This window comes from Podarcis erhardii, assembly GCF_964252035.2.
Source record: "Podarcis erhardii genome assembly, chromosome: 4".
Taxonomy (NCBI): domain Eukaryota; kingdom Metazoa; phylum Chordata; class Lepidosauria; order Squamata; family Lacertidae; genus Podarcis; species Podarcis erhardii.
The window spans coordinates 67,738,443-67,754,230 of NC_138508.1; the positions used below are offsets into that span (position 1 = coordinate 67,738,443).

General features: G+C 39.3%; 1 protein-coding gene across 1 annotated transcript in view; it reads right to left on the minus strand.

The window, feature by feature from the left end:
- The window catches only part of REPS2 (RALBP1 associated Eps domain containing 2), a 78,012-nt gene that overhangs the window by 17,205 nt on the left and 45,019 nt on the right, over positions 1–15,788 (minus strand). The window contains exons 15-16 of the mRNA XM_081859098.1: positions 7,208–7,269; positions 6,115–6,192 (exon numbers count right to left, since the gene is read on the minus strand). Coding sequence (XP_081715224.1) covers positions 6,115–6,192; positions 7,208–7,269 — 140 coding nt within the window. The remainder of the gene's footprint in view (positions 1–6,114; positions 6,193–7,207; positions 7,270–15,788) is intronic.

Consider the following 15,788-nt stretch of genomic DNA (forward strand, 5'->3'; position numbering starts at 1 on the left):
GCCTCAGTGGGACTTCTAAAAAGCGCTCAGAACTTACGTAACACTGTTTCCTGAAAAGAACACAGTGTGACATGCAATTTAAAGGGCATCTGAAAGTGTCACTGCACTCATTACATAAAACTGAATAAGCTGCTGAATGAAAAATTATAACTGCTCTCCTAATTAAAATACTATTTGAATAGTTGTAAAATATCAATTATTCCATAAATATATTCCACCTATAAGGCAGCAGTACTGTCATCCAACTCATTTCCTGAGATTTCATAGTGAATTGTTCAATTTTTTCTATCTCCATCAAATTCAAGTGTCTCCGTTTAAAGGTCCCTCCTTCTCAATCTCATATTCTAAATGAGACTAGAGTTATGCTACGAGACTTGAGGATGTGTCACCCCCGCCCCCCCGTTACCTTAATCCTGGCTGACACTGAGGAACTGTACAAAAAGCAACATAAATATATCACCAGGCAAGGGAGTGGAGTGCTTGCCAGTAGAAAAACAAGCGCCAACATTAAATGATAGCTTTTATGGACTCCTTGCAGTTTTGACATCAAAATAATTGATGAGGCAGCATTTCTTACTGTTTTCTGGCTTTTTCTGTGCCATTGAGATACGACAGGAACAACAATTAACCTTGGGTTTTTCCTTCTGGGCTAGTACAGTACTATGTGCTACCACAGAATCCAAGGACTGATAGGGACCAGCATAATCACTAGGCTAATATTGAAGGTATCAGCCTCCAGGCATTAAAATCATATCCACAGTGATATATTTTTTTTTATACCCCCACCAAACCTTTCACAGACTTACATTTCCCAACCTTGATTACAAGGGGGTGGGGGTCTTTTCCAAAGATGCCCAATCAAGTTCATGGAACAACCTAGGAAAAACCAAGTTGCTGTTTAGGGGGGTAGCAAGGAGCACCCGGCTGTGAGGACCCTATTCCATTGTGGGATGCTCAACTCAAAATCTATACTACACTCAAGCTGCATGGAGAGGTCTGGTGCAACATAAATATATAAATATTATTTCAAGTAAGAAAATAACCAGGTATGAACATGAGGTTGACAGTCTAACTGGTTGTCATATCCTTAAAGTGCCACCTAGTGGAAACTGTCACAATAGTTCAATAAGAGTGAAACACACACTCACAAGGTCACTTGCTTGGCAAAAGCTGGCAGTTTCAAACATCTACAGGTGAAACACGTGAATTTAGTTAACTCTGGAGCACATGTATGAGAGCATGAACTTAACTGAACTTTCTAGTTACTCTGACACCTTTCTTATCCACCACTATCTGGCAGCTGAAATGAAAATATGTAGATGCACCTGTGTTGTGCTAGGTAAAAAAAACAAAAACAGGCTCACAGCACAATAGATTTATGTTCACATGAAGATGAACATCAGATCCAACTTCTAATGTGCTTTACTTGTTCTGCTGCCACTGAGAGCGGCTTTATGAATGAACTAAATTCACCTATGTGGTCACCATGATTGGGCATGGCTTCCCAGTCTGTATGCAGCATAAATCAGCTTGCATGTGTAATGCAAATCCGTAGGAGAATCAAAATGAATTCTTCCCACAACTGAATTTAGTTGTGTACAACCCTAAAGAGCGATTCATATGACCATCTCTTTATGTACACTTTCTTCCTATGACTTTATTTTTCAGAATGGCTACACACATAGGCATGTTTTTCCTAAACAAACATAAAAGAAGGGGGAAAAACCAGTCCATGTATACCATACCCACCATGCATGAAAACTGAGCAATCATCTTTTTCTCTGCATATACAGGCAACTCCCCATTTGCGTGGGGTTGCAATCTGGGTCATTGCATGCATCAGCTGTCATGCATAAGCCCATGCTGTCCCCTTCCAAAACAGAAAATGACACACATGTCAGCGTTCATGTATCAATTGGACACACCATTGCATTAAGAATGGTTTATTTTCCCTTTAAAGTGTTGCTAATTTTAGGTCCTTAAATCTGTTTTTCCATCTCTTCCTCAGAAGCAGCTAGACTTCTTCGGTTCAATTTGTGAACCTACTATTTAGCACAGTGAAACATCAGATTCTTTTTTGCAGCTTGTTGTAGAAGCTGAAAGTGATAGCATAGAAAGAAAACCTATAGGGATGCAAATGCAACAAGCTGCCAAAATCTTGCTGAGCCAACTGCTTTTGCAGCACTCTGCAATCCTCAAATTTTGATAAGCTGCTCTTTAAAAAAAGAAAAAAGAAGAAGCTGTCTGAGAGTCAGTGATAAGGTTTAGGGCAAAGGAAGTAACATATATAAATCACAAGAGTGCTCAGCGCTTTTAGAAGCAATGAATAGGACCTTGATGGAAATATTACCAATCTTTCATACTCCAGCTTCACAAAACCAGATTAAAGTAAGATAGAAGGCGGTATGTGTACTCTTCTATGGCTGTATTAATAGGTTCCTTGGTGTGGTTTTTTTGGTGGTTTTTTAAAAATACATATAATACAGAACAAAAGTATTATTATTATTTTTTGCAGTACCAGAATTCCTTAGGAAATATTTCATGTATTCAGCCAATAAGCTCTGTAGTACACAGAACTTCCTCAGCCTTTAAACCTATTTTATCATGCCACTGAGTATTTATGTTATTTTATAGAATAAATAAAATGAAATGGTATCAAGACTTGCACTTTAAATCCGACTGAATTGTACTCAGATGATGGAGGATAGCATAAGTAATGCTATATAGCAATTTCTATCATTTCATTAAGGCAATGATTGCAATTAATGTCAAATGTGCTGTTGACTAGAGCAAGCCCACAAATGTTATGGAAGGTAAGCTTCTCTTACACTCTGTAAGGTGCCATGCATACTGACGGTGATATATACAAAATAATACTATAATTTTTTTGTTATTAATTATATATCCATATATTGTTGGACACAGATAAGGGGTAACAGATTTGGCTGTCTGTTGAAGCATTTAAACAGTGCCTGCACCTATGCTCAACCAGTTTATTTGTAAATAAACTTACTTACTGCAAATACCAGAAGCTTCAAGTGAACTCCCTAAAAAGGTAGCTAAAATCAGTTAAGCACTGTGCCCCTAAAACTTTTCACCACTCTGGGAAGTTGGGGTGTACATAACATTACTGTTTTTTCTTATTATCTTGTGTTGTTAGCTGCTTTGGACTGTTTAACAGTTGTTAAGGAAACAACTGTTTTCCCTTTCAATAAACAATAAACAACCATTCCAGCTTGATACATAGACTATTTTCATTTTCTCTTTCTCTCTTTCTTTCTTTCTTTCTTTCTTTCTTTCTTTCTTTCTTTCTTTCTTTTTCTTTCCTGCCTTCCTTTCCCTTCCTTCTCTTTCTCTGTATCTACAGATATACTCATACACACACATGCATGTACATATAGCAGACAAATATAGAATGCAGCTGCACTAGATAAGTGGTGCTTCACACACACACACACACACACACACACACACACACACACACCCGATGTCCCCAGTCCAAGAGATGACACCTGACTCCTGCTAGCACAACAAATGCTTAGGACATGAATAACTTTGCTAAGCAATACTCCTTGACACACTACAAACACCATCTCTGACATCATTACTGACACCCAATACACAATTCATATTTGTGCAGATATAGTACTTTTTCAAAAGGTTTTCTCATGTGTGTGCATGCAAGAGAGTGAGAATGCTGTGCATATATATCCTCTGCAGCACAAAAGCCCTCGTGTAGCCCTTTTGTAAGAAAAAATAAATGTGAGGCTACAATGTGACCTTTGCAGTAATGTCTTGCCAATATACGAACACTTTCCTTTTCCTTTGAAGGGCATATAAACCCTTTTCATAGCACCAGAATCTATACCCCCTGTGGGTTTTAAAAGAAGAATGATTTCCTATTCTACATGACATAATGTCAGAACTGTTGTGGGCAGATGATGAATAAAGCAGAGCGTTGCGAGTACTTTGGGTAGCAAAAATAAACCACTTCCTTAATTGAATGGCAAATATTACAAGGCTATAATATATGTGTATAGTCCCCCCCCCTTCTTTTGCAGGACTCTGAAGTTTCAAGATCTCTAGCATACGTTAGAATTATTCCACCTGAATGTACCAGAGATGCAACTGAAGCTCATACTCCATCAACTCTGCTCAGATTCCACACTACTCACTGGGATACAAATTTGAACCCTGGACATAAGCAGCTCCAAGAAAACTATGGGCTAGACCTATACACTTCAGGGAGAGGGAGAATTCAACTTTAGGGACCTCCGAATCTTGCCTTTCCATAGATAAATGGTTCATGTTGCGCAGAGCTGTCACTATCCTTGTCAGTTTACTCTTGCCTGTCTTCTTCTTTGTTACCTAGGATTGCCCAATCAGTCTGAGGTGGGAAACTTGTGGTTGTTGTAACGGTGGTGACTCTGCAAATCTCTCTCTTACTCTGGAGTATTCCTTCTGTCCGGCCTCAGCCTCAACCTAATTGCCTTCTGTCTCAGGTGCCCCTTTGCCTCAGGGAGTCAAGTCTTTGGCTATGTTGCCCCAAGAAGCCACTGGGGTTTGGGGCTGCTCCATACTTTTGCTCGGGTTTGTTTGACTTTGTGGTGCCTTAACAGGAGTGGATTGCCCTAGCTAGATCTCTTCCTTTCTCTCCTCTTCCCCATTCCCCTGCCTCTTTTCCATGTTTGTTGTTTTCTTCACGTTAGGAAGGAACCTCAAAGAGCGAAACCAGTGTAATGTTCTCCAAGTTTCTCTACAGAGCAGTGGTTCTCAAACTTTTTTCTCTGGGCCACACTTTCAGAATAAAAATATGCTCGTGCCAGACCAATCTTTTATTGATAAGAAATACATCGGAAAACAAAAACAAACAACAACTAAAAGTGCTTGTTATATAAGCTGTTGGTGCATGAAGGTGAATTTGGGTAGCCTGTGCATAATCTTGCAATAATTAACCATCCCGCCATTCTGTAACATTTATACTTAGCACTTCAAGCTACAAAACCATTTTACATATTGACCACCATTATGAACATTATGTCTATATACATAAACAAACCAACTTATCTGAACCCAAATTGGGACTCAGTGGTTCTTGGTATTTCCCCACAAGTAATCGAACTGAAGAGAGGTACAGCGCAATGGCCCCCATGCTGTGCAACAAGCATCAGATTAAAGATCTCAAATATCATGCCTATATGGTTGCATGAGTTAATGCATTAATAAAAAGCAAATAAGGACGCTTGTAAAATTGGTAGCAGCTGATTCATCCATTACAGATTGGCCCTGATATGTGCAAATAATTGCTCATTCAACTGTTCTATTTGTGTGAGCAATCGGCTGCCCAAGAAGCATGTGGGCATGGAGGATGCCAACAGAACCCTTTGATAGCAGGAAAGCTGCCACACAGGATGCTGTCCCAAATCTCTAGCATAACCCACATTTCTCTCAGCCACCTAATTTAAATTTGGAGTCTTTGAAAGAAAATGCTGCTCAACTACTGCATTCATATAAAAAGAGTGTGGTAATTCTTTGTAACCAAGTGATTGGAAGGAAAATATTTATTTATTTTGCACTGGTCTAGAAAACTAGTTACACACATACACATACCCCAATCACATAAAATTACATAATGCCAAGATTCTGCTTCTCTTTGAATCTTTTCCATCACCCCACTCCTCTGAAAACAAATCTCTTTCACTTCTAGTTATGTATGTTCTTTTCAGCCAAGGGCCCTATTAAGTAATGTAACCCATATGCTTCTAACAACTCCAGTTGCTCTACTTGAGCAACAGCAAAGTTGAATTACAATCTCCAACTAGTATGTATAATATTTTGACCACTTTAAGGCAGGTTTTTATTGCAAGACATATAAGGTGAGAGAAAGGAATGGTGCTTAACCACAGCCAAAATACCAAGATTATGTATGTAATTTTTTTGTAAAAAAAGATTGAATTATTTGATACAGAATGTTAATCTCTCCCAAACTGCAAGTATATAGGGAATAAGTGTTTAACAGGCAACAGTGCTTATATTTTTTTAAAGGAGGAATCTTACCGTTGTTAGCCCAATCCGTACCCAAATCAATTCTACGCTTACAGTTTAAAGGTGTACCTGTTCTTGAAGCCTGAAGTCTATGTAGCTTGATTTGAGTTGAGCATTTGTTTCAGCATTTGTGCCAGGATGAGAAACCTGCAGCACAGGACAAACTTTTAGTTGTGATATATTAGGTGGCAAGAATGTCCAGAATAATATTAATTAATTAGAGAAAATCTAGCCAGCTCTACATCATATGATCCCAGGGTGGTTTATGACACAATAAAAAAAAGTAAAACACTAGAATGAATCCAATTTGCCACAACTTATAAAAACAGGCAAAAATACAACATATCCTTAAGCATCAGGGTCACCTCACTTGTGAGTGATGGAATTCTGAATGCAGTTTTAAGGCAGAAAACGGAGCTAAAATGATAAAACTAGAGAACTAGAACTTGCAGATCAAAAATCTACTCCGCAAAGTGAACAACTTGTACTACATTATATCACATTCAAAAGAACCTGCACAAGTTTATCACTGAGTTGATCTAAATCCCAAACTCCATCCACACTACAAAACAAAATCCGGGTCAAGTAAGCCAAGAAGCTACTCTGAAGCCTGCTGTGATGCCATGTCTGCTTTCTGCAGGGATCAGCTGAACTACTACTTGGTTGTGCAGGTGATCCAACAGGCTTGATATTACCATCTATCATTTGACAGGGGATAACTCCAAGCCTGCTTTCTGGAGGAACAGGCTGTATGACTGAATTCTTTGGCTGCACAGCTGATTCCTGAAGAAAGCAGGTACCGAGTTGCCACCTACTTGGGTGGTGACTCAAAGCTCACTGTCATTTCCTATGCCCTGCTTCCCAACAAGCTAGCTCCGACACTGACTGTAAGCCTCTCATGCCAATGCATAATTGGGGATGTACTTTAAGGCTCCTGGTTATTCACTGGCAGCTGTGTCTCTACCTGCCTCACACCTGGCATCATGTATGATGTCAGTGTGCAGCAGGCGGGATGGTTTGGGGGAAATGGTCCCAAGGCCCAAACTGAGACCTGTGCCAGGAAACATTGCTCTTTGCCTTTCTGGAGACTCTGCCAATGGCCACTGCTCCTTTTAAAGACAACACTAAGCCCAATATTCTCATGCTGAAGTTTTATACGTACCTGTGTTACAAAAGGCCGAGGAGGTAGAGCAGGTGGCGGCGGTGGGAGCCAACCCGCCCGAACTGCAGAAACAAAAACACAAAACAGAAGGAGATAAACAAATGAATGAACGCAAGCTAGAACTAAACAAATCTATTAGCACTATTTGATTTTCTAAAAACTCAGATCAATTTAAGAAAACACACTTCAAGTGAACCTATCACCACTATCTTCTATGACCTCACAGAGACATCTCTATTCAGAATAAACATGACAAATACCATCAATGCCGATGCAATTAACAAATTTCAGTGAAGGATACAGAGCTTGGTACATGAGAGTTAAACTCCCCTTGAGTTTTCTGTTCTTTGTCACAAACACTCTTGCCTTTAAAAAGTGAAGCAATATTCTAACATGGACATTAGAGAGCATTCAAAATAAAATGCGATGATGTGAAAAAGTGGAGTTGTACAGAAAACATCTGTGCATGGAATTAGATGTTCTGGCACTTGGATGAGCTAGTTGTAGCTTTTAAATATTTTTGGCAGGAGCTGAAGAGGGAAGAGACCAAACAAGTCAGTTTAGGGCTTTATGGTAACATAATATAATTCAGTCTTCTACTCTGAGCCAGAAATCTGAGATGCTAACACCCATGATGGGACCATCTATTATACTTCCCAATCTGGCTTCAGTTAAATCCATAAACCTTTAGAGGCCAGAACTGCAGAGAAGACGAGGCTTTGTGAAGCAATTATAATGACACATAGATTATATGTACACATGAAGCACGACTGAAGAATCTCTTGATAGTTAACCTTCTAGCAACCCCTTATAACTGCTGATCCTTTTTAGCAAACACAATTTGAAAAGATACTTAGCAACCTCTTTTGTGTTTGTTATTTGGACATTTAAAATTCTAGCACTAAAGTCACACCACGAGAATGCTACATAGATAAATGTATCCTAAGCTATGTATCTTATTGCACATGCATTTTTTTAAGTATACCAAATCTTAACCATGTTCTCATTTTTAAACTTATTTGGGCAGGAATATTTATAAAGCATATGGGAATAATAGAGACTTATGCATTTTAAGATTTATAGGAAAATAGTGAATGCTGGCCAAGGGTATGTGTAACAAACAAAGAAAAGGAATAAATGAGAATATTGAAGTCTGTTAATGTCTGGTGACATGCTGAAACCCAAACACCAAGGTAGTGAGCTATTAGAATTCAGGTAACGTTAACCATAAAACCCACAAACACATCTGTAGGATGAAAAAAAGTCAAACTGCAGTCATCAAATGTAAGAAAAAACATGTATTATGTTAATGATATTTCCCCCTCCCCATTTAGCCAGTTTTTATTTTAATTTATCTAAAATATTTATATCTCGCTTTTCCACATGTGTGTTTAAGACCACTCATGTTTTTGGAGTGAAAAATCACATGAATGTTCAAACCAAAGGTTATGGCGAGAAATGTGTTCTCTGCTTAAGGTTACGGAAAAGAATAGTCCAGCTGGATCAGGCCAAATGCCCATCCAGTCCAACATCCTTTTCTCACAGCTTGATACCTATGAAAAGCCTGCACACAGGCTTCAATTAATGTATATATAGGAATCATTTTTCTGTTTAGCATTCCCATGACATTACCTTAATACTAGAATTTTAAATGTTGAAACAACAAACACTAGAATTTAAATGTTGCAACAGCAAATGCTAGAATTTTAAATGTTGAAACAACAAACACAAAAGGTTACTCAGTTCTGAAAGAGACTTCAGAATGGCATCATTCATTCATTCATTCATTTCATATACCACCCTTTGTCTGTAGATCTCAAGGCAGTTCACAGCATAAAAATACAAGATAAAAACACAAAATGCATAATAAAAACAAAACAAGCCAATAACCCCCCCTCCTCCCACAAACACAATTAAAAGTATGTAAGATGTTAGTCAACCAAAAAGGCCTGGTTGAAGAGGAAGATTTTCACGTGGCACCTAAAGGTGTATCATGAAGGTGCAGATGAACTGCCAGGCAAACTCAATACTTGTTCAAGCTCAAGGGTATCACATCGGCCAGTTTTAAGTACAGTGGCACCTCCAGTTACAAACGCTTCAGGTTACAAACTCCCCTAACTTGTAAGAGTTACCTTGAGTTGAGAACTTTGCCCCAGGATGAGAACGGAAATCGTGTGCTGGCAGCGCAGCAGCAGCAAGAGGCCCCATTAGTGAAAGCACACCTCTAGTTAAGAACAGTTTCAGTTTAAGAACAGACCTCCAGAACGAATTCAATTTGCAACTAGAGGTACCACTGTACATAAAACATTTAACTTGTTTCTGCAGAACATCAACCTAGGTACAACTTAGAATTTTCCAAGTGCACTACGAGGCAACCTTAGACGTCTCCAGTTAAAATAAACTCAGTCACCGATTCTTAGGGAATGGTCAGTGGGGTTTAGATTTCAACATTTGGAATTTTGTGCTACAAAGTTTGGATTGCTTTTCATATGAAAAGAGGCATTTTTGTAGCATTTCCAGCTTGAGAGACCGACATAACCATGCAATTAGCAATTGGATGGATAGCTTATAAATAAATAACTTGCTTACTTATGCCAATGAAAGTATCAAATGTGACTGCCCTAATTCAGGGTTTCTTGTATAAGATTTTTAAATTAAACTGATGGCTATGCAAGAAAGTAGTTCCTCCCCCCCAGAGTTGCAAGGGTTGTACATATTTGGGAATGACTGTTTTCACATTTTAATCTTTCCTCTATAGGAAAGCCTTTCCGATAATTCTTCACACTATTATCCAATTACTCCCGATACCAATTCCCCACCGATAAAACCATTTTCTTACACATCACCACCCTTCTCTGCTGGAAAACCTTATTCCCACCCTTCTCTACACGCAGGTGGAACTGACAGCCACTAAGGAAAGCCTTTTAAATTTCACTGCCAGCCTGATGTCGGTGGTGATGTTTATTTCTTTCAAAAGGTTGTGTGTGTGTTCCTCCTCATGCATGCTGAGGATTCCACAGATTAATACTTTTATTAATACTTGTTTTATCTTTTGATGTTGCCTTTTATTTTGTATTGTGTATATTTTACAATTGTCAGTTGCTTTGAGATATTTTCTGCAGAAAGTGGAGGATAAATACAATAAATAATAATGCAGGGTACAGGACAGCAGCCCCCACACAGGGACTCCTCTCCAGAGGATATCTGCCAGATATCTGCACAGGCCTAGCCCAGGTGCATGTTGCCAGGACAGAAGTGTGTGACCCTAATCATCATGTGAACCTTCTTCATGTATGTAATGTATGAAAGGGTCTTATATGCATCAGATATTCATTACAGACACCATGGGAAAACAGGCGTGAACAGCCTTCTCTTTGTTGCACCCTTGTATTTAATTTGTCAACTGGGAAAATTATTTGTTTATTAAATTTGTATCCCACCCTTTCTCCCAAAGGAGCCCAGGGTGGCAAACACAAAAGTGATAAAACAAAAAGTAAAAATAAAGAACAGTTTAAGGACATACATAAAGCACTTAAAAAACGTGCGGCCACCAATCACATAACAGGGCACTATGATCAGAGCTGTGGAGAATGTCAGAAGAGCTCAGTAGGGGAAGCAGCATCACTATGGTCTCCTCTTACTTTACCACAGAAACAAAATTGTATTGGGTATACATTGGGTATACATATAGTTGTGGGTTATACCTGTATTTGGCTGGTGATTGGGAAGAAATGGGTGTGCTAAGAAAAAAAATCCGGCGTATATTGTGCACATAGCTGGAGGTGAAAGGTAACTCTTTAAACAGCAACATAGAAACCCTGCCAAGCTTGAATTAGCCAATCCCCAAATTCTTCTAGGTTGCATAAAGAGTGGAGTGGCAGAATATTTGATTAAAATAATAAAACTGGGTTCTAGTCCTGGAAAAGTTGGAGGCTACAGCATATGCAACCTGGGTATATATTGCAGTCATGTCATGTTACCCTTACAGCTAGACAAAAAGTCAAAGGATGTATCACACATCAGATATCTCTTACACAGAGTTTCCAGAGTAGACTTGAGTCCATGGAAATGTAAGTAATAATGATGATATGGGTTAGTCTTTAGGTGACACAAGATTATTTGTTGCAAAACAGACATTCCTGTGCTGGAATTCACAAAGCCCATGTGTAGAAGAACATTTGGTCCTCCAGATGTTGCTGAACTACAACTCCCATCATCCCTGGCCCTTATCCCACAGTTGCTGGGACTGATGGGAGTAATCACGAGTGTGTGTTAAGTCTGTGTTCATAAAATGTATATAGGTCAGGAAGTTCCCCAGATCTTCCCAGTGTGCATATATAGACTGAAAGTGAAGCAACATCACAAATGAATCCATCATGTTGCAATCTAAAAACAGGTTTCATAATCAGTCCTGCATTCTTTCAGTGAAGGTGCTCTGAAATGCATTTAGCAGCACCTAAATGAGAAACTAGTTACTTTGAACTATGTGTTGCCAATAATCCATAGTTTTTCTTTATATCTTGAATTCAATTTCTTCTGAAAACTCCATTTTTGACCACAACAGGATTACAAAAAGTCTTCATTTGCTGTCCTTTTATTAAACTTGCTGTAAAGCCACTGCAAATATTTATTGTGTGTTCATGTCCTGACCCTTATTTATTGTGTGTTCATGTCCTGACCCTTTACCTGATCTGTGGGGTCAGGTAAATCCCCAAGGAGAAATAGCAAATTGTATTAAAAGGAAATAATAAACTGGGGCTTCTTCCAAGCAAGGGTTTCATGTGCCGTATCTTTTCAGCACCGCCAAAGGTACAGAATGCAGTTCATTTCAGAACATTAAGTTGTTTCTCTCACAACAGGATATATATATATATATATATATATATATGCGCGCTACATCTTGTTCAGCTTAGGAAAATATGCTGTATCTGGGCATTCAGCATTCTAGGCAAGCAAAATGCTCAGACCAGGCATGTTTGACCCAGTTTCCTGCTTTTTTTAATCCTAAAATTCTAACTTAAGCTATTCATGAAATATTCATAAAATCCTGCTGTTTCAGAATATCTCTGACCTGTTTGAAAGTAGTATGCTTATGTGAGCACTATTCCCAGGCACAATCCAGAGTTCTTAGAACAGAGCATCAGCAAAAATCTCTTCCGAAGCAGGACAGCAGTGTGTGTGTGTGTGTGTGTGTGTGTGTGTGTGAGTCAGAGAGAAAGAAAGCAAATATGCACATGCATGTGAATGTATTTCTATATATTATAATATATATGCAGTAGACAAGCAAGTATAGTGGCATGCTAGATTTGTCACTGTTGGTTCTGCTTGTTAGAAACAGTAATGGCATGTGTGCATGCATTTAGGAACTGAACTCATTCTCAACTGAATAAAATCTGAAAGTCAAACTCTAAAAATATTCAGAACAGAGGCTATGGCTTTCAATTTTTATGCAAATGAAAATACACCCCAAACAATGCAGATTGTACATTTTGTTTTATGGAGAAACTACTGTATTAGAGGAAGGGACGCGGGTGGCGCTGTGGGTAAAAGCCTCAGCGCCTAGGACTTGCCGATCGAAAGGTCGGCGGTTCGAATCCCCGCGGCGGGGTGCGCTCCTGTTGCTCGGTCCCAGCACCTGCCAACCTAACAGTTTGAAAGCACCCTCGGGTGCAAGGAGATAAATAGGGATCGCTTACTAGCGGGAAGGTAAACGGCGTTCCGTGTGCTGCGCTGGCTTGCCAGATGCAGCTTGTCACGCTGGCCACGTGACCCGGAAGTGTCTGCGGACAGCGCTGGCCCCCGGCCTCTTAAGCGAGATGGGCGCGCAACCCTAGAGTCTGTCAAGACTGGCCCGTACGGGCAGGGGTACCTTTACCTTTACTGTATTAGAACTCTTGCTTATTTATGCTCACTTGGGGCCACTTCCATGTGGATATCAAAGACGGGTATGTAATCCAGCGGCTTAAGTTCCACAAAAAAGATGTAATAAGCATAACAGACATTTCTGTTTCTATGAGAAGTGCCATGGAAGTAGGTGGACATCTTGAAGCATGCTAAAATTCTGGAAATGCTTGCTACATTTTTATGTAACTTTAGGGCTCTGTAGTCTAAGTGTAGTTAGCAATAAAAATTCCACAGTGCAGTATATAATCATCTTAAGTCCAAAGTGCTTTATATAAAGAACAGGAGGGGGAGAAGGGTCAAAAATGGAAAGAGCAATGGCGCAACACACCTGCAGCTGGTGCTAGAAAGTACTGATTCATAATTTCTATAAACAAGTTAAGATCTTCCTTTGATCTTACATAAATGCACACACTTAGAAACAATTCAGTTCAGCACTACACACAGAGAGAAGAGAGCACATCACAGCACATCCTGCCAATATAATCTAAACCCCATGGCCTTCATATCAAGACTGTGGAAAATAGATATTCAACAACAACCCAGAAATTGAGTCTGTTTTTTAAAATTATTATTTTTTGCATTTGGGGCTGTGAAGATCTCATGACTGCCCCTTTAAGAAGTTCCCAATGCAACTCTACAGGGCAACTCAGTCAGTACAGCCCATGACAGGGAGCCGCTGTTATCACCAAGGCCTAATGAAGAGCTCTTGGAGCTCATGGGCTTCAATAGCCCTGAGAGGATAAAGGCTGGCTTGCTGGAGAAGGAAAGAGAGAGCCAGAGACCCAAGGAATCTCCATCTCTTGGCTTCTTCCCCTGGCAGCAGGGAGGTACAGGGGGCACTGATAAGAGGCTTCCCTTACCACTCCAAGGCTGGGGAGAGGATACTGTGAGACTGGGATACTGTGTGACCTTAGAATGCCCTAAGAAAATGCCAGCATAACTGCTGGAGCTACCATTGTTCAAATATAATAATAATAATAATAATAATAATAATAATAATAATAATAATTTATACCCAACAAAAGATTAAAAATACATTAAAACATCAGTCATTTAAAACTTCCCTAAACAGGGCTGCCTTCAGATGTTCTTCTAAACGTCAGGCCCTCTGCCTGGTTCCCTGTAACCTCGCTTCTTGCAGTGAGGGAGCCGCCAGAAGGCCCTCGGCGCTGGACCTCAATGTCCGGGCTGAATGATGGGGGCCGCGACTGTTTAGGGCTTTAAAGGTCAGCACCAACATTTTGAATTGTGCTCAGAAATGTACGGGGAGACATTGTAAGAAAGCAAAGAGTATTGGGAGATGATATACTCAGAATTAAAAAAGATGTTAAGGGGCTCGTTTCCCAAGAAACCAGAGATGTTCTTATTGGGTATAGTAGAGGGGGAAATACCCAAGAAAGTACTTAGTCTTTTCCTTTATGTAATAACAGCAGTGAGAATAACTTATGCCCCGTAGTGGAAGGACAAAAATAGATTGGCAGAATAAGCTAATAGGATACACAGAGCTAGCAATGTTGACTGAAAAGATAACAAATCAGGATGAGTCCAATATAAAAGAAGCGTGGGAATACTTTTGGGAATATTTAAAGAAATATAACAATCAGATAAACTTCCAAGTGGGATTAGGTATATGAGCAGCAGTTAAAAATAAGCAGAAGATGGGTGGCAATTAAGGAGATGCAGCTTAACAAGGACTAAATAAGACCCCACAGAGGGATGTGTGTGGAAGTCAAGTGTGTGGAGTGTAAGATTAATGATGGCAATTGTATAATTGATGTACTAAGATATGTAAAATACATACCGTATTTTTCCATCTATAAGATGCCCCCATGTATAAGACGCCCCTATTTTGGGGGACTCAGATTAAGAAAATGGGAGGAGATGTATAAGACGCTCCCTAATTTTTGACTTTTTTAAAGGGGAAAGACCTAGTCTTATACACGGAAAAATGTGGTAATTATTAGTATTTTTTTTTTTAAAAAAAAAAAGCTTGCATTTCCCTGTCTTGTTTTCAATGGTGGCTCACATTTGAGCATATTCCTCCATGGACCAAGAAGCATTCAATGTGTCACTCCTTCAGGGGCTCTGCTAGGAAAGGGGCTATTAGATGAATATTAAACCCCAATATCTGCATGGAAACTTCCTGCAACAACCTTGGATTCTCGTGTTTATTATTTAATCTACACTTCTAGTACGTGAAATTACAAACTCCTTAATACTTGTTTAAATCAGGTCAATTTGAAAGGACACGATCTTTGTTAAAATTCCAGTATGCCAAGATTATCACTGAGGTACCCTTTCAATTTTGAATTACCCCTTCTGATTGGAAAAAAAACTGGTAAGGCAAAATATTTTGCTTCTCTTTCATCAATGCCAGTCTATAAGTAAGTTCCTGTATTCTACTGTTTAAAGCTCTGCTTTACTATTTTCTTCAAGCATCCAGCTCCAAATACATAGTTTGTGACTGTGTTAAAAATTAATTACCTAGCTCCAGATTCTGAAGCAGGAGTGTACGGCTCTACTCATTTATTCAGGACTTGTACAAGTTTTTCAGGGGGGAAAGGTGCCCTTTCATCCACAGCCTGCTGTCATAAAGCAACTTGAATAGAATAGTACATTTAACATGAATAGGAATTCATGATTTACAGGTGGAACCTTTGTATGACTTTTCCCTGTA